At 47.7% G+C, this 18,489-nt stretch overlaps 1 protein-coding gene across 1 annotated transcript; it reads left to right on the top strand.

The window, feature by feature from the left end:
* Positions 1-201: 201 nt before the first annotated feature.
* MIGA2 (mitoguardin 2) lies at positions 202-16,413 on the top strand. The gene is made up of 16 exons (XM_053961760.1): positions 202-276; positions 1,425-1,667; positions 2,320-2,530; positions 3,356-3,468; positions 5,450-5,561; positions 6,040-6,179; positions 7,644-7,761; positions 7,929-8,029; positions 8,518-8,633; positions 9,050-9,122; positions 9,348-9,434; positions 9,623-9,721; positions 10,078-10,212; positions 10,926-10,979; positions 11,938-12,054; positions 12,185-16,413. Exons 2-16 carry the CDS (start codon positions 1,572-1,574, stop codon positions 12,386-12,388), a joined length of 1,776 nt encoding a protein of 591 aa, XP_053817735.1. The 5' UTR covers positions 202-276; positions 1,425-1,571; the 3' UTR covers positions 12,389-16,413.
* Positions 16,414-18,489: the final 2,076 nt, after the last annotated feature.

Here is an 18,489-nt window from a genome sequence, read left to right as displayed (position 1 = left end):
GCCAATAGGAACTCGCGCCGCGCTCCCCGCCCCTTCTCTCCCCGCTCCACGGCGATCGCCGCCGCATCCCCGAGCCGGGCGCGTTCCGATTGGCGCGGCGGCGGGCGGCTCTCCGCTCTGATTGGCTGGAATGGGAGCGGGGGCGGTATCTCCGCTTGGCCCCGCCCCCGGCGGGGTGGGCTGCGGCGCGGGGGAAGGAGACGCTGCCCTTCCGCGGCCATGGCGCGCGGCGCGGGGAGAGGGCGCCCAGCGGGGCCGCGCGCCCCCCCCGCCGCGGTGAGTGGTGCCGCCCGCGCCCGCTCGCTGGGGCCGGGCCCGCCGGGCCGCACCATCGTTAGTGGGGGGGAAGCAGAGGGGAGCGCCGGGCCGGGGACCCCCGGCTGAAGCCGGTCATGGGGGTGGGAGGCGCGGAGGGTGCGGGTGCGCGGGCGGCGGGGATGCACCCGGGGTGAACGAATGCCGGGGATGCAGCAGGGGTGCGGGGCACCCGAGGGCGCAGGGGGGATGCGGGGGATGTCGGGGGTGCGGGGATGCTGCGGGGGGTGCGGGCGCCCTTTCTGCAGGGCCCAGCGTGCTGCAGTGCAGGTGCGGGGGGTCCCGTGGGACGCTCCCCGCCGGGCCGGGGGGCTGAACCCCACGGCGGGCAGGGCTGGGGGGAGATGTCCGACAGAGGGGCTGCCTTGGTACCCCGGTCCCTGTGCTCCCTGTCCCGGTGTGGTAACCCCGGGCTGCTTTCTGTGCCCAAAATTCCCGGCACTTTGCTCTTCTCGCCTCTGCCGTGGGCAGGACGTTGTGTTTAACCTTGTGGGGAGAGGCCATGTGCGGTGTCCGCTCCCTGCGGGCTCCCACTGCCCGGAGATCATTCCGTGAGGTGCTCGGGGCAGCGGGTGCGGGGACGGTGTCAGGCGGGGGCAGGGCTTTGTCACCGCGCTCCGGGCTCACACATCAGTGCCTTCTGTCGCTCTGTCCTTGACCTGAGCACATCCCTCCTGCCCGGCCCTAGGTTTCACATTGAAACCTCCTGCGCAAACCCCCTTTGGTTGGTGGCTCTTGAGCAGGGCTGTGATGCACAGAAAACTGCGTGAAAGCAGAGTTTTGGCAACGAAAATGTGTCTATGGTTATTTGGGATAATTGGGACTTTTTTTATATGGGGACTGCAAACAAAATCCCTCCAACCATGTGCAGCCAGGTCTGGTACACGTAGAAATCTCTGGGAGCTGTCAAATCCCAGGGTGCTGCTGCTGAAGAGCAGTTTGGGAATCTGTCCCCGTGGTTGGCAGGACAAACAAAGGAATTGCTGCTGCTGGTGAGAAGATATTTTAGATTCGCTGTTCCAAGTGACATGGTGTGTGGTTTGTAAAGTGCAGGAAGGAGCAGGGCAGGTGCTCCCCTCACTCACCCGATTTTCCCCCTCTTCCCGCAGGAGGAGGATTGTTGGATGAAGGCCAACTCCAGGACTCTGAGCCAGATGTCAGAGAAAAGTTGGATTCCTTTGTGAGCAGCTCACACAGCATCCACAAGTGCCCTTCCCCGCTGTGGCTCCTGAAGGCGCCGAGATCCTGGTGCAGACATGGCGTTCAGAAGGACAGAGGGAATGTCCATCATGCAGGCCTTGGCAATGACCGTGGCAGAGATCCCCGTGTTCGTTTACACGACCTTTGGGCAGGTACAAGGAGCAGGAAGGGTTTTCCTGTCACATTCCTTGGGCTGACTCTGCGGGGTTGTCTGTGTGAGATGGAGGCACAGTGGGGTGGTGCTGGGGCACCTGGGCAGTTTGAGGGACTGAAGGACTTGCAGGGGGAGTTTGGGGTGGTGGAAGAGAGTTGTTCTGAGTGGGCTTGGAGAGGAGAGAAAAGCACTTCCCACATCCCTCCCTGGGAGAACACCCAGGTTCAATCTTTCTCTTCATCAAAGGCTCTAAAAAAAGACTTGTCTTTTAAAGAGGAGTAATATGTTCCCCACTTGTAGTGATGCAGCACTTGGAGCAGTAAAACTCAGCTTCACACCAGGGTTTCAGAGCTGAATTTGGGTAACCTGGATTGCATCTGTCCCAGGCCATGTGCAGATTTTGCAGTGTGTTTTGGCAATGAGGATCAAGACCCAATTTCTCCAGGTCCTGTCAAAATGATGCTCCACAGTCTCTTTGCTGCTATGTCTTAGTTGTGTAGCAGAGGGCGTGTTTGATGGGTGGCAGGGTAAAGCCAAAGTATTTCATGTTTAGCACTGTTTTTAATTGTTTTTTTTTTTGTTTTTTTATTTTTAAAGGGCAGTGGAATTGGTTTTTCATTGTTGCTCTTCCATTTCTTTTGTGTTTAAAGTCTGTCTTCTCTCAGCTGCGGCTCTCTCCAGGCCTGCGCAAGGTGCTGTTTGCCACAGCTCTGGGGACGGTGGCCTTGGCTCTTGCAGCTCATCAGCTGAAGCGGCGGCGCCGCCGAAAGAAGCAAATTGCTCCGGACAAGTGTGGCTTTAAACCAGGAGGGATCACAGTGCCCATCCTGCCAACCAGGAGGGTCTCCTCCGTGAAGAAAGGTTGGCCTCGCAAAAAGGGAGAAATCCCCAAAGAGGTTGTACAGGGAGCGATGGGGAGGTGTGGGGAGGGGAAAGCAAAGCCATTTGTGCAGTGCTCTGATGCAGAACAAAGTGGGAATTCTGAAGAGCAGTGCCATGAGCTCGGGGTTTGGGGAGCAATGGGAGAGATTGTGAGCTCAGTCTTGGGAACAAAAGGTGTGCTGATGTTTTCCCTGGGGTTTGTAGTTCCCATCCCATTTCCTGTAGGCAGCCTGTGGACCATTACCAGGCTGCCCCAATAATAACAACCCGGGCATGCAGTGACCTGGTTCTGCATTGATCTCGTGATGTCAGTGCTCAGCTGAGGGGAGGGGAGGGTGGCCTGAGCCAGGCTGGGCAGTTGGGAGTGTCCATCCAGCTCTGTGGTGACTCCCAGACCTTGGGCAGCTTCCTCACCATTTGTACTGATTTTAGGGGTAAGACTGATCCAGGCCCTCAGCAAAGCACTTTAGGGATTAAGCATTTGTTCGGTGAAACATGAAAATCAAGGGAGCTGTGTCCGTCTTCTGCCTGTCCTGAGGGAAGGTGGAGGAGTTTTTGCTTGATTGTTTCCACTTGCCTCTTGCTGTCCATAAGCAGTGAATACATTCCTCAGCCTCAGATCCCCACTGACACCAGTCTCAGAGCAAAGCAGAGCAGACAGGAGATCTGTGGCTTATTTCTAGGTATTGGATACTGCTTTTGCCATTCACAGTTACAGTGGACAAGGTGATGTTCCCCTCCCTGTTCCCTGCTGCAGTCACCCGTGCCTAAAATCCTGTTTTTGTGTGACCTTCCCAACTGCAGGATACTCCAGCAGGAGAGTCCAGAGCCCTGGCAGCAAGAGCAATGACACCCTCAGCGGGATTTCCTCCATTGAGCCCAGCAAACATTCCAGTTCCTCCCACAGCCTCGCCTCGGTAAGGACCTTGTTAGCAGGGCTGGGAGATGTCAGAGCACAGACCTGTCATGAGCTCACCAAGTCCTTGGGCTTGTGCTGGCCCACGGAGCAGAACAGATTGCAGTATAATTGTAGGGCGGGTTCTGATGTTAATCTTGCACTGAGTGTCTGGAGTTCCCTGTGAGTAGCAATTTTTTTGTGGCCAGGAGCTCCAGGGTTCCTTGGCCAATTCTTTGGCCAAGGAGGAGTCTCAGGAGGGATTTCCCTGCGTGATGTGGCCATGATTCCTTGGAGCTCTCTGTTTCTGGGTCTCACAGCAATGGGGAGCTTGTTTGCTTCCCTCTGTGGTGGGGGTTTGGGTGGCCCAGCAGCCCCTCCCTTCTGTGCTGGGGCTGCTCACAGCTTGCTTTCTTCTTAAAACCAAATTAGCTACCAAAATCTGATAGCTCTGTTCAGGAGATAGCACAGGGTGAGAACACAGCCCAGTCATTCTGGGCCAACCCACCTCCTCCAAAGCCAAAAAAGCTGCCTATGAGTACAGGTATTTCAAGCTTAACCAGGTGGAAGAAGCCATCAGTGCTTATAGCCACCTTTTGTGAGACCAAAACTGGAAGCATTTGTGTCTTCAAGATCTGTTTCACATCCCCATTGCTCAGAGCTAACGTTCTGTTGGAGCAGGGGGGACACAGATGAACCTCTGTGAGGTGCTGCAAAGCCATCCCTTGTCATCGCCCAGGCTCAGAGGCTGCTTGGCAATGCTGGGCCAAGGAGAGGGGAAAAATCACCCCTTTGAAAGGAGCTGTTGGGTTCCAGCACTCCTCAGCACATGCTGGTGTTGCTGTTTTTAGTACAGCTAAAGCACCAGGAGTTGCCAAAATCCGTGCTGGCCGAAGGGTGTCTCCAGCAGGCGGCAGTGCTGGCACGGCGCTGGGCAGGCTCAGCATTCCCTGGGGAACTGGGGTGTGATGGGATGTGTCCCTGAGCACCAAGCTGTGTCCAGCTCTTTCCCCTCCACAGGGACTCACATCCATGTAATTCCCCCATGGCTTCTCTATTCACACAGATGCTGTCCAGGTTTTGCATCTCTGAAGTTCTATTTCTCTTTAAATAAAAATGCAATCCATAAATAAATACCTTTTTCCACTGCTGGTGCCTGGGTGGGGATATCCCCACAGAGAGGCATCTGTTTCTGTACAGATGAGCTGACCCTGTACTTACAGTTTTTATATTATTTGGAGGAAAAAAACAGCTCATTCTTTGCACAGCTGCAGGTTTTGCCTGTGCTCTCATTTGCCTCCTGGGCTCCTCTTTGTCATCCAGTAAGTAAATTGGCAGCAGTGAACTGATGATTTGCAGTTCAAGATCTCAAGGTGATTTATTAACACTCCACAGGGATTGATCAATGGAGGCAGGACAGGAATTCATCTGTCAGCTGATTAGTGTAGCTTTTTTTTAGTACCAGGCTCATGTTTGGAGATCCTTCTGTAAGCCACAGGAAAACACTGGTCACTGATAGTGTTGAATCCAGCACTTTATTGGGTCAGACTTTAGAAGACATCGATGCCCTGGTGTGAAATTGGACAAAGCTGAACTGACACCTCTGTGTGGATTGTCAAGCTCAGCCCTCCCAGGAGAGGATCTGGTTACGAAGAGGAGAGTGAGGATTCCCCTTGCCCTCTGGGGAATCCTCAGCTGTATTTTTTCTGGGAAACTGTTTCTTTTGTTTGGCCTGTTTTGCTTCCTTGCCACCTCCAGTGTTTTCTGTACAGGCAGCTGGGGCTGACGTGATCTTTCCATCAAAATCCTGATGCCTTTGTAGCGACTGCTTTGGAGCTTTCCTGGGCTGTTTCCTCCATCAGTGCTCATTGATACAGGGGAGCACAAGGGCAAACATGGGGAAGGAAAATGCCTTTTTGCTGAAGGCTGGCGGTGTTTGTTTGATCCTAGCATTTCTAAGAGAATTCAAAAGGCATTTGCTGCTCTCTGGTCCCTTCCTGCAGATGGTAGCAGTGAACTCCTCAAGTCCAGTACCCCCAGGGATGTGGGAGGCCCAGGCAATGGGAGATGCTGGAGCCATTGGTGATTCCAGTGCAGAAAGCCTCTATGTTCAAGGTAAGCAGGCACAAGGGTAGCATTGCTCTGGGGAGGGGTTGTTTACCACTCTGAGAGCAAGAAGAGGGTGAGAACTGACACAGAGCATCAGCAGCTCAATGTAGAGCTCTAACAGAAAGATCCTTCCATTCCCAGCTTAAGCTCAAATAAAAATCCCATTTTCTCTTACAAAAAAAAACAAACCTTTTTTGTAAGTGAATAATTTACTTCCAAAATACTGTTCTTGAGCAACAGGCTCATCTTGTGTAGAGAACAGTATTTTGGCAGTAACATGGATGATGCTTTAACCAGTTTGGGAATGTTCTAATTCAAAGTAAACCATATTTAAACAGGAAAGAAATAGAATATGTTTATTCTTTATTCTGGGGAGGGATTTCCCTCTTTGCTGGATTGTCTGAGTGAGCAAAGACTCATCCTGTATCTCTTTGTTCCTGAGTGCCCTGGGACTCTCACAGCCAGTATTTGGTTGGGTTTCCAGGCATGGAGCTGTTTGAGGAGGCCCTGCAGAAATGGGAACAGGCTCTGAGCATCAGGCAGAGGGACAGTGCTTGTACCAGCACCCCTGTGCCCTGGGACAGCAGGAAACAGCAAGAGAGCATGTCTGAGAACATTTCAGAGGTAGGTCCCCACATGCTGAAAGGCCAGCCTGGGTGCTGGAAGCTGTAAACAGTGGGAGGTTAAAAGGGGAGCAAATTAAGGGCAGAGTCAGGCCAGACTCTGTTTAAGAGCTGTCTGTATCTGCAGCTTCCTTATGCAGTGGGAGTGGGTGTTTTTAATTTCTTTCTCTTTTTAATACGTCTCGCCCCCTCATTCCCCAGCGTTTCCATCCACCTTCCAGCCTTGTGTCACTCACTGTCACACGTGTCCTCCCGTGGCACAGCCTGTGGTGAGAAGAGGCTGTGATGAAAGCAGCACTGCTTTGGCTGGCAGGGTTGTCTCTGTAACTTTTTAATGCATTTTAAATGGAGATCTTGATGGTCACTGCCACTTCTGGGAGCTGGGTGGAGAGCAGAGCCCAGCTCTGTGTGTGTGGATGAGGAAAGCAGTGGGAATTTGGTAGGAGCTGGGTATGGCCCTGGTCCCTGCAGGGAGATGTGTACCTCACTCAGCCTCTGCAGCTACAGAAACCAGGATTTTAGGACATCCTTTGCTGTCTGGGACTTGAGGACTCTGCATGGAAGACCTGTGTTAAAGGAGATCTAAACTAGAATGGCTCAGTGACAGCCACAAAGCTAAAAAAACCTGCTGTAACTCAGGACTGTGAAAGGAGCTGAACTCTGAACTCTCCAGGAGTTCTCACTGGAAAAAAAAAAAAGTGTTCCCAGCCTTTTGTAAACAGTCTGGTGTAGTAAGTATGTGGGACATTTGTCTTTTGTGCTGGATCATATTTATCCAAGGCAAATCTGGATTCTGTTGTTGTTGGCACTCCTTAAAGGGCCCTGTAGTGTTTCTAAAACTGCCTTAAAACCAGTTGATTCATTATGAAAATAGATTCTGTGCTTCTTCTTAATGCTTCTGTCTTCTGGGTGAGATACTCATGCAAACATAGAGGCATGAAGGCAAGATGCTGTTTAAGTCTTATTTTCCCCACACTTTTTTTTTCCATCCTCTTGTGTTGTTTATAGCAAACTTAATTTATGTCCAGCATCTTAATCTAAATATTCAGTTTTCCAGTTCTGGATATCCTGTTATATTCAACACAGGTTTCCTGATGCGATTTCTCCTGGAAGTTAGGCTAAAGTCTAACTTTAGGAGAGATTTAAGTGGTGTATAACTTATTAAAATACCTGTTTTTCTGGCTGGCAGGTTAAAGTTCTTTAGTTCTTTCTTCCGCTTTTAATAGGAAAACAAAATTGTGAAGCTCAAAAGCCAGAGGGTTTGAGTAGGCTGTGTAGAAGCTTCCCTCCCCATACATTATTAGCTGCATTGTAGGATTAATGACTCATCTCTCTTTTTATTTTTAATCATTTAATCTGCAGACTGCAAATCCCATTTTTACTGAAAATTTCCTCCCATATTTGTGCTGCCCAATCTGTCTGTGCCCAGCTGGCTAACTAAGGGTGACATTTCTGTGTGTTCCAGGAGGAGTCCCAGAAAAGAGAGTTTGCTGAGAAGCTGGAGTCCCTCTTGCACCGAGCCTACCACCTCCAGGAAGAGTTTGGCTCCTCGCTCCCGTCGGACAGCGTGCTGCTGGATCTGGGTAGGGCACCTGGCTGCAGTAAAATGCCAATTTCCTGCCTGGTTTTACGTCTTTTCTATAAGCCAGGAGAAGGAGGAGTGACAAAGTGGGAGTGGAAGAGAGCACAGGAGCTGAGAGGAATGTTGTTCCATGAACTCCAACACATGTGGCTTCTTTCTCTCCTCCAGAGAAGACTTTGATGCTTCCGTTGGCGGACGGATCATTGCGGCTGCGGACGGATGATGAGGACAGCTCCGCTTCGGAGGATTCCTTCTTCTCTGCAGCAGAGGTGACTGAAGTGTCACCTGTGTGTCACAGCCCAGTGGCTTGGAGGGAAGGCACAAAGGCAGCAGAGCAAAGCCAAACATAATCTTGGGAGAGGAAGATGATCAAACACAGAGCAACAACGCCAGGCTGGGAGGCTCATGATGGATGTTAGGGAAAGTTTTAATGAGGGGGATGGTGCAGGCTTTTCCAACCAGCACTTCCATGTCGTCTTCTTATCTACTACAGAAAACATGCCATAACAGCTAGGAAAGTGCTGTTATCTATGTAAGATGGCTTGGTGGTGTAAATTTTATGCAATATTGAGCGGTGTCAGAGCTGAGACAGCTTTTGGTGAGAAAATCAATATCTTTGCATGAAACAATTGTCACTGACAAACTTTGCTAGCTGAAGATTTTCTGAAGAAGGCCCACCTTGCTTGTGTGCACTGTGTGTTTGCAAATATTTAATGAGCTCACTTTGTTCTTCCCATGTTTCTTGTTACCTCTACAGCTCTTTGACTCTCTCCCCTTTGAGCAAATGCCATTCCACCTCTCCAAGCCAGTGGCAGCATATGAAGAAGCTCTGGAGTTGGTGAAAGAAGGGAAGGTCGCGTGCCGGACGCTGAGGTGAAGAGCCAGCTGGAGCTGTGGGACCTGGTGTCCCCTGGAGTGCTGTGAACACATCATCTGCCTTTGAGCAGCCCCACAACCAGAATAACCCACTGGGGTCATAAAATCACAGCATCCTTCCTGCTGGTTCGGCCTTCCCAGGGAATTAACCCCAGATTTTAGGGACTCGCATGTTAAGAAAGAGTAATTGTCTCAGGAAATTAGTGATAGGAGGTGTGACTGTTCTGGGAGGCTGGCACAGTCCTGTACCAGCCTGGCAGAGGTGCTCTGTTCCCTCAGGGAGCTGGATAAAGGGAATGTGACTGTTCCTTTGCACACAGTGGGAATTCAGTTTTTTGTTTTTAGGGGACTGTAGTTGTAGGAACACCAACATCAGAACTGGAATTTACACAATTCTTCCCCTTTCCCTCTAGGACAGAGCTCCTTGGCTGCTACAGTGACCAGGATTTCCTGGCAAAGCTGCATTGTGTCAGGCAGGCATTCCAGGTGAGAATGGCTCCAGGCTCCCAGGTTTCCATGGCACATGGCTGCCAGCAGCATGTTCCTGGAGACTGCAGTTTTGTTTCCTAGGTTCCAGCTTATTAAAGGTTAATGACACTGGTGTGTGCAGCATTGCACTGCTTCATGTCCTGCCCTTTTTTTTTGTTTTTTCCAGCTTGGAATTTGAGGGTGTGTAGGTGCTCACAAGAGACATCTGTGTTCCCTTTGCAGGAGCTGCTGGAGGATGAAAGCAATCAGCTGTTTTTTGGGGAGGTTGGGAAGCAGATGATGATAGGACTGATGACAAAAGCAGAAAAGGTAGGAAGTTTGTGTAACAACTAAACTGTGTCTTGAGCACAAGGATACTTGTTCTCCCATCCCAACTCAGACTTTTTCCAGTGTGTTAGAAGAAGAAAATTTCATCTTCATGCTGGTGATTACTGTCATGTTGATGTCAGCTCAAATACAAGTAGTTAAAGTTCTGTTTTGTTTCTCTGCTCTTCCAGAATCCCAAAGCTTTTCTGGAAAGCTATGAGGAGATGCTGCGTTATGCCTTGAAGCAGGAGACCTGGCCCACCACTCAGCAGGAGCTCGAGGGAAGAGGGGTTGGTAAAGACATTGTCTTTACAGAGTTGCAGAGGAGTTAGAAGATAATCCTTGCCCAGAGAGGTTGTGGAAGTGCTCAGAGGCAGGCTGGATGGGGCTTGAAGCAGCCTGGTTTAGTGGAAGGTGTCCCTGCCCATGGCAGGGGTGGAACTGGATGGTTTTTAAGTCCCTTACAGGCCAAACCATTGTGATTGTATTACAATGCATATGTAGGAATGGCCCAGGTGTGAAAGACCTGCTGTTGTAGTACGATTACATCGACTTCAGCTTGTTACGTCTTCTTGCTTCAAACCAAAAGAGCCTGTCTCTCTTTTTAAAACCTGTTCCCTTCACAGACTGTTCTGCTCCCTGACAGGTGGTGTGCATGAGCTTCTTTGATATTGTGCTGGACTTCATCCTCATGGATGCTTTTGAGGATCTGGAGAATCCTCCCTCCTCCGTGCTGGCTGTGCTGCGCAACCGCTGGCTGTCCGACAGCTTCAAGGAGACGGTGCGTGAGACAGGGAGTGCTGGTGTGAGTGTGAGATCAGTGCCAAGGCCAGAAAAGAGCATAACCTCATCTCTCCCAGCTCAGCTGAATTCTCTCTTTATAACTGCCATGCTTTCCTGAAGTTCTAAACAACAGCCTTCTTGTGCATGGAAATTGTTTACAGGAAAGCTTTCCTTATTTTGAAAGCATCTGGTTGGCAACCAGACTTACAGCTCTAGGGGCTTTTATCAGCGATGCCATGGAGACGTTAAAAGATGACAGCACCTATTTTTATGAATGAGAATAAAAGGGCCAAAATGTAGGGAAAATTATGTGGGTTTTAGCATGTGGCCATTCATTCTGGCAGTACCTCAGCAGACTGAAGCTCAAATTGCAAAGCTTTACTTTAGTTCTGCCCTCCAGCTGTATTTTTAAGACTGATTAGTTTGATAGATTGAGAGTAAGATAGCACTTTGTAACAGCTGTCTGCTTACAGGGGATCGTGGGCTGTTGGGCAACTATGTCAGATCATATTAACAATCCTCAAAAACCCTTTGGCTTCTCTGGAATGGATCTGAAGTGGCTAAATCTGCTTCCAGTTCACTTCAATTTTGTAATTTTAAAGATTTTTTGTCACAAAAGGGCAACTGATGTTTTGATGACAATGTGTTGGTAAACTTTGTGTTTTTTTTAAATAATCCGAGTAACGAATGGGCTTTCTCTGTTAATTGTAGGCTCTAGCAACTGCTTGCTGGTCAGTTCTGAAAGCAAAAAGGAGGCTTCTGATGGTAAGCAAAATTAATCAAAAGGGAAAGAATCTAATGTATTTGAGCCTGAAAACAGAACACATAGATCTTGACAAAGTGCGAAATCTTAAGGGGTAGAAGACTGAACAGAGTCACGTTCTTTGTGATGCTTTACAGCCCTGGGGTCCTGCAGTCATGGCTCCAGTGCTATGCCAGTATTTTATTGAATCAGTCTGAGTTTATTCTCCCTTTTTCTTAATGTGAGGATTCAAACGACAGTATTGCCTGTCTGGAATTCCCTCTCCCTGCTCTCAATACTGTAGGAATGGCCACAGACCCCAGGCAACAAGGGACTGCTCCTGAATTGTGCTTTCCTTGCTGGCAGCAAAAGGAAGGTTCAGGCACTGCTCCACTCCCCAGTGCTGATGCTAATTAGCCATTAGTTGATGAGTTTTACTTAAATCTGTGACTTCCCAAAGTATCGCAGCAGACAAGTCTATGGAACAGGGGAACAGGAAGCCACAACTTCACAACCCTGGTTCTGCCACAGGGTCTGTGGCCTCTGGCAATTTTTCAGCTCAATCCCACAGCCAGCTGGTACGACAGGGTTTGGCTCCTGAGATGGCACAGGGAGAAATGAGAGCATTGGAAGCTCTACTGGTGCTGTCATGCAGTAGCTCTGCCTTGGATATTTGCATGTCCTTTCCTGGCTTGGTCAGCAAATTATACATAGAGGCTATAAAGGCTGGCTGGTGATTGCTTTTCATTTTCTTCTGTTCATTTTCCTCTTGAAATAGCAGTTTAGAAACATGAAGATAAAAAGCTCTAGTCATCCTTCAAGGGATCTGAAAGATAAATGTAGTTTTGTAGGAAGAGATGTTCCAAATAGCTCTTCAGTTACTGAAGCTTTCTGGCAGGGAAGTTGGTGGCCGATATGGAATAAGCTGCTAATTCTGTCTTGAGAGTGAAGACCAACTAATTCTGTTCTTCCCTGTGACAGGTACCAGATGGCTTTATCTCTCATTTCTACTCCGTATCGGAGCATGTCAGTCCTGTTCTAGCCTTTGGTTTTCTGGGGCCCAAGCAGCAGCTATCTGAAGTCTGCAGTTTCTTCAAGGTAAGGTGGTTTTTCTGTACCTCATCTGTTTGGGACTCCTGTCTGCTGGCTTAAAGCTGCTGATGTGTGCTCTTGGTGGCTGGTACCGACAGGTGGAGGAGGTCTGACTGTAACCTTCCTTTTCTTGCAGCACCAGATCGTGCAGTATCTGAAGGACATGTTTGACTTCGACAACGTGAGGTACACGACCGTGCAGTTGCTGGCAGAGGACATTTTGCAGCTGTCGCGGCGGCGCAGCGAGATCCTCTTAGGGTATCTGGGCACCGAGACTTCCCCGGAGATGAACGGCGTGCTTCCTGGGGAAACCGAGCCGCTTAAAGAGGAGCTCATCTGATGTCAGTGGAGGAAAACACTTTTGTACAAGGACCTTTTTCCTCCCCAAGATGGATAAAACTACCTGCAAAGTGCAGCGGTGGCAGCAAGACTATGTGAACACACAGCAGTCTGGTGGGACCTTCTGCTTTTTGTAGCCAGTAGTGTTTGCTGGGATGGATCCAGGACCACTTGCCAGCTTATGGTTTGAATTTCTTCTTTGTTCCACCTTCCTGTCATTATTATTACTTTCAATGTTTCATATATACATTGTGTCCTGAACTGCCCGGGGCCCAGATTTTTGCCCAATTCTCTTGAATAGGGCAATGTATGTACCTGTTTTGCCTTTGTGTTTTCTGGGAGGTGAATCCCTGACGTTTACGATTGTGTGTGGGAACAGGACTATCGTTGGTAAATTCTCCACTTGACCATTAGCTTCTCAAGGAGGCTTTGCTTGCTTTGGGATTTTTATTACTGTTCTTTTCTGCTGTGTTCCTACAGACACTAATTACTGCTGATTTGTACCTTAATGTGATAACACATGCAATGTGACTAGCAAAGGTTTCTTTCCCGGGGAGGAAGAAATAGTTCTGTAAAGCACTGAAGTAAAATGCAGACTTTCGTAAGCAGTCTGAAGGGGAAATTGGTCTGTTCCCTTGGTATTGCTGCTCTTTGGAGACCGGATGACGAGCTCTGTGTCCTGGTCATCCTTGCTTAGGAAGTTGCTGAGGTTTATGTTTGCCCCTAAGGCAGGTTAGTGTGAGGAGAGGGGGGGATTTGCATCCTGCCTGTGCTTGCACAAAGTCTTTGACATCCATCAAAGTGCCTTGCTGGATTTCAGAATGAGCCAGCAGCAGCTTTTGCTGGGTAGGAGGTGTGGGGTGTGTACAAGCAGGGGGAAGGGGTAATTACATGGTGCCTATTGCTGTTGTGCACAGGGTAGTGAGAGGTGTAGATGCTGGATGTGAGGTTATGTGTGTGGATAGTTGGAGAGCTGTGATCAAGCTTCTAGAGAGGAAATGAGTCTTTACAGTCTGTCAGTTCTAAGAAATGCAGCATAATTTTGGGTAATGATCAGATGTGTGTGTGTATGGTAGTGCTTCTCAAATTCTGTGATCCTGACTGCCCAGCCAGCACCTGAATCTGGCTGCTTTGGGATGTGAGCTGAGCTGGATACTCGTGTAGGACAGCAGCAGTGGAGTGTGCTGGACTTAGTGAATCTTAAAAATTACAGAATAATAGAATGTGCTGAGTTGGAAGGGACACATCAGAATTAAGCCCAATTTCTGTCTCTGGGCAGGACATCCCAACATTACCACCATGGGCTGAGGGAGTTGCCCAAACTTCTTGAATTCTGTCAGGCTTGGTGCTGTGACTGCTTCCCTGGGGAGTCTGTTCAGTGCCCAACCACCCTCTGGGTATAAAACCTTTTCCTGATATCCAACCTAAACCTCTCCTGACTCAGCTTCATGCTATTGACTTGAGGCAGTCCTGGCTTGCAGGACTGAGGTTTGCAATGATTTGCTGAGTCCTCTGTGAGCACAATGCCACAGATAAAAGTAGAGATCCAGCCTGTGCCTTCTTCTGTTTCAGTCCATAATACAAGTCCAAGTCCAACCCTCAGAATGAGGAGGTCTTCAGGACTTCCACAAAAACATGAGCCTCACTGTTTTTGTTCCAGACTGGTTAGTTACCCCTTGTGCCTGTTCTGGGTGAAAGACACAAGGCTTACCCGGACGTATTTTTGCAAGTGAAAAAACAGGTAAGAATCTGGAATTTCCATATGAGTGGAAAGTCAGTGTGTGGGCTTGGAGAATACAAATGCTTTCTTCCTCTTCAGATATCTAATGTGGATTCTGGTGGTAAAAGCAGGAAGGAAATAAACAGAGAAAAAAAGTAAACAGGAGGATGTAAAAGGAGCAGATAAATGTGCTGTTCCATGTGTTTCAGGGACACCCTCCCTGAGCAGGGAGGTGGGACCAGATGACCCACTGTGGTTCCTCCCAACCTGACCCTTCTGTGGTTCTGTGATTCCTTGAAATGCTCCTGAGTTGTTTGCAGGGGGGGGTTTGTGTAGAGCACAGTAACATCTGGTGCTCTGTAAGCACATCTGACTGATGTGGCTTATCCTGGAAACCAGATTAATGCAATAAACAGGACAATGCTGAGGCAGAAATTAGGAGCAGCTGCCCCAAGTGAGGCTGCGTGGAATAAACTGTTATGAGAAGGCTTTAAGAGACAGTAGTTGAAACTAGGAAGGGTCTCTGAGGTGTCTTGCCCCTGGTAGTGTGCAGGAAGAGAAGAAATGGAGGATGTATTAGCATGACACACCTGCTACATGTAAACTGTGATTCGAAAGTAAGGTATATTCTGAAAGCAAGTTACTTTGCCAAAAAAAAAATGTTCATAGTGCTTTGTGCTCATGTATGGCTGGTTTAGAAGAAAGTCACTTCAGCAGCTTTTGTATAGTGATTAAAAAGATGCTAAAATGTGAAGATTAATATAATGAGATGGACTGTAATTCTAAACAATCAGTGCTGTTAAATTCTCGGTTTTAGTGTTGTTTTATGTGTATTTATTTTCTATTTTGAGTGTCTTTGTCCTCAGTTCTTGGGCAGCCTTCCTGTTTTGTGTACAGACAAAAACACTAGCTGCTGACTTTGGGCTTTTGCATCCTTTTGGGAGAGGATACTGAAACAGGGTCCCCCTGAAGCAAACATTAACTTGCACTTTTTAAGCTGAGAAATTGTAAATTCCTTATCAATCGAATGAAGAAAGACTGTTTTATTACAGCTTGATGCTTTTCCTTAGCCCTTATTGCAAGTAGGTTACACAGCCCTCCCAGTGAAGGTAAAGAGGAATCTGCCTCAGGAACATCTGCAGCTTCTTGAAGGTCGAGTTCTCCACCTTTTCTCACCAGCAGTGACTTGGTCCTGCACCGGCCAAGGATGTTTGCCGAGGCAAACTGGTTTTACCTTTAATGGGATGGATGTTAAACTTCTCTACACCTCCCCCTCACCTCATCGCTGCTTTTTGTCCCTCCCCAGTCCCAGTGTGGCTCAAGAGGAAAGGCAGAAAGGCGTCTGCAGCCTCTGAAGGGAACTTCAAGGATCAGCGGGTTGACAGGAGCTGTTCCTGTGGAAGCAGCTTTCCCTGGCCTGAGCAGTGGTGTCAGGCACCTGCTGCGTTCAAGTCCTTTGGATGCAGCCCTCAGGCTGCTGGCACTGATCCCACCCAGAGCAGGGCCCAGCCCAAAAGGTGACTCTCCTACTCACCTGTATTGCGGGGTAGAGTTAAAGGGTGTGATGGAACACCTGCCTGCCCTCTGGCTTCCTGAGATCCCTAGAAAACCCCTTCCCCAGCATATTGTGTTTAGCAGCGGAAATTCTTCAGTATTAGTAGCAGCTGTGTATTCGGGTAGAATCCCTTGAGATAAGATGTTCACCTTTTTTTGTGATGAACCCTTATTCTCAAGGGGTTAAATCATCCTGGGCTGACACTTGCAAGATTTTAACACTGATGGGGATTTAAAGTGGCTTAGCAGCAATGAAATAAAATCCCTCAATAGTGTCTGATGCTTAAACAGAATTTAAAATATGCATGACTTTCATTTTTTATGTGGAGGTTGTAACAAGCTTCACCAGAGGTTAAAGTACATCCTTGGTACTTTAGTATGTATGTAGAGACTATGCCAAATGGCTCTAGGAGGGTCTTTATGGTCTTTAAAGCACATTAATAAAAAAATTTTGAGGAAAAATTTGCCTTGTATCTACAAGATCAGTGTGGCTTTGAAGAGCATGACTTGTGTTGTCTCATACAGGGAAGTGGGAAAGCAGGATTTTATTTATCCCTCTTCAGTAGAACATTCCTCTGCCATATCTGAAACTAATGAATGTAAACTTGTGCCTATTTTTTTCTTGATTTCCTAAAGGTGTAAAAATCTGTTCTTGTTTTGCTTTTATCTTTTTCTTTGCAGCTAATTTTTAAAAAAATATCTTTAATCTTAGGATGTGGGCATTACAAGTAAAATAAAACTTTCCCTCATGATTGTGGTTTTTGTTCCTAAATTTCCTGGAGAAACATGCTCGAAACTCAGTCTTTGGTTCTTATTTAGGTGGCAGTTGTGGTAGCACCTCTGCTGTAGTGATGGTATCAAACAAGGTTTTCTGTTCCTAGGGCTAAAATGAGGAACTTGAAATGTTTAAATGTAAAGTAAAGGGGTTTGATTGCATGGGGAGTCTTCCTGGGTCTGCTGAAAAGTCCATAGATGAAGTGGGCTATAAAGTAAACCAAAGAGCTCCTTGTACTTTGAGCTGTGGTTGGAAACTGTGGGGTTTCATTTTTCAGATTTTTCTGTGGTGGTTTGGCTGTGTTGGGGTGTGGTGTGAGTAGGCTGTGATGAAGAGATAACAGAAATCCCAGTGAGGAGCAGAACCTCTTAAACATTATCCAAGGTCCTATAGTGTTTACCAGCTTCCCAAACTCTGAAACCCAGACTAAAGCCTGTGGGTTGGTATCAGAGCTGCTTATCTGCTGAGCAAGGCAAGAAAATAATCTTCTTGCTCTCCTGAATCAACTACAGTGGATTTAAATACTTTCATTTTCAAACGATAGAGAAACCAGACTGAATCAGATTGGCTGATTCTTCCACAGTGATTAAAATTTCATCCCTGTGCTTAAAAATAAATAAAAAAAAAAAGTAAAAACGAGTCTCTGTTAGCATTAATGCAAGCCTGTCATGAACTCGGATATATGCAAACAAAATGTTCATGGATAGGAAAATTTTTGACTCACGCCACACCCTGTGATCATTAGTTGAGAGAGTTAAAAGGAGTTTATCTCAGTTTCCATGGAGTCAGACTCCACACTCATTACAGCTCCAGAGTAGCTTTGTGCTTTCTTGTGCTGAGGCACAGAGCAAAGGCTGCTCCGTGTATTGACACTTTTTTTCTCCTGTTCAGGAAGGAGTGGGTGAATACAGCAATGAAGCCCACAATTTTCAGTACTTGTCATGGTACATAGATCAAATGTAATCCACTCTGCCAGCATAACTCTACATTCAATAGCTTGGAAAGGAGGAGATTTATTTAACTTGAATAATGAAAGGAGTAAATCACTCATGCTCCCTCCTAGCAGTCTTCTGTGATGAACTGAGCTCCTGCAGTAAATATTTTCTCTTTCTTTCCAAATAATAAGACTTTAATGCTATTTTACTTCTTGAAATGGCAGCAAGAATGTCAGCTCTGAAGAGCTTATTGAAATTAATGGCACATAATCATAATTGAAGAGGGTATATTACAACTGCAGGAAAAGGAGTTTTCTACCCTTTTTGAAATCTTAATGAACGGGATAGAAATCCTGGTCCATGTGCTTCCCTGATGCAAATTAAAGGCAACCCCATGCCTTTCTTGATCACTTCTTGTGGGCCTCTTACATATTTATTTTTCTAGACATTTCATTTTTATATATATTGAATTAACATTGGTTGTTTGGTCTGAAGGTGGATTTACCTTCTGAAAGCTTTTCTGTCCAGTGCTGCTCCATGTTCTTTTTCTGAGCTCCCCAGGTAAGTCTTATTTCTGGGGTCACATATGGGAACATTCCTTTTGGCTTGGTCTTCAAAGTGATTTCAGTAGTTTAAGGTATTTGGGGGGGGGGGGGGGCGGGGGGAAGTATCACCTGGCCCAGGTGTTTGCCTGGCCTTTGCAGAATGTTTAAAGGATTGTCTGCCAGGACTTAGGAAGAAATTGTTCCCTGTGAGGGTGGTGAGGCGCTGGGACAGGTTGCCCAGAGAAGCTGTGGCTGCCACATTCCTGGAAGTGTCTAAAGCCAGGTTGGACAGGGCTTGGAGCCACCTGGGCTAGTGGAAGGTGTCCCTGCACACCCACACAGGAGCTGCTCGTTCTTTACAGAGCTAGATGTGATTCCTAAGTGTTATTTAAAAAAAATCCAAATATTCACTTTCAGCGGCGCTTGGATGTTAGCAGTGAATCACTTTTGTGTGGGGCAAAGAGAAATGAGCCCGGGGTAGGGCAGTGATGTAGATGGTGTGATGGAGAGCTGAATGTAGTAATACCCTTCTGAAATGAACGATTCTTATTTAAATCCTTTTTTTTTTTTTTA

This window comes from Vidua chalybeata, chromosome 21, assembly GCF_026979565.1.
Source record: "Vidua chalybeata isolate OUT-0048 chromosome 21, bVidCha1 merged haplotype, whole genome shotgun sequence".
NCBI classification, from domain to species: Eukaryota; Metazoa; Chordata; class Aves; order Passeriformes; family Viduidae; genus Vidua; species Vidua chalybeata.
The sequence above is the reverse complement of the archived record's forward strand: the minus strand, read 5'-3'. Positions and strand labels throughout refer to the sequence as shown.

Coding starts and splice junctions, on each gene's coding strand:
- MIGA2 (XM_053961760.1), top strand. CDS start 1,572: ATGGCGTTCAGAAGGACAGAGGGAATGTCCATCATGCAGGCCTTGGCA. Junction 5,562..6,039: donor AGAAAGCCTCTATGTTCAAG/GTAAGCAGGCAC, acceptor TTGGGTTTCCAG/GCATGGAGCTGTTTGAGGAG. Junction 7,762..7,928: donor CAGCGTGCTGCTGGATCTGG/GTAGGGCACCTG, acceptor TCTCTCCTCCAG/AGAAGACTTTGATGCTTCCG.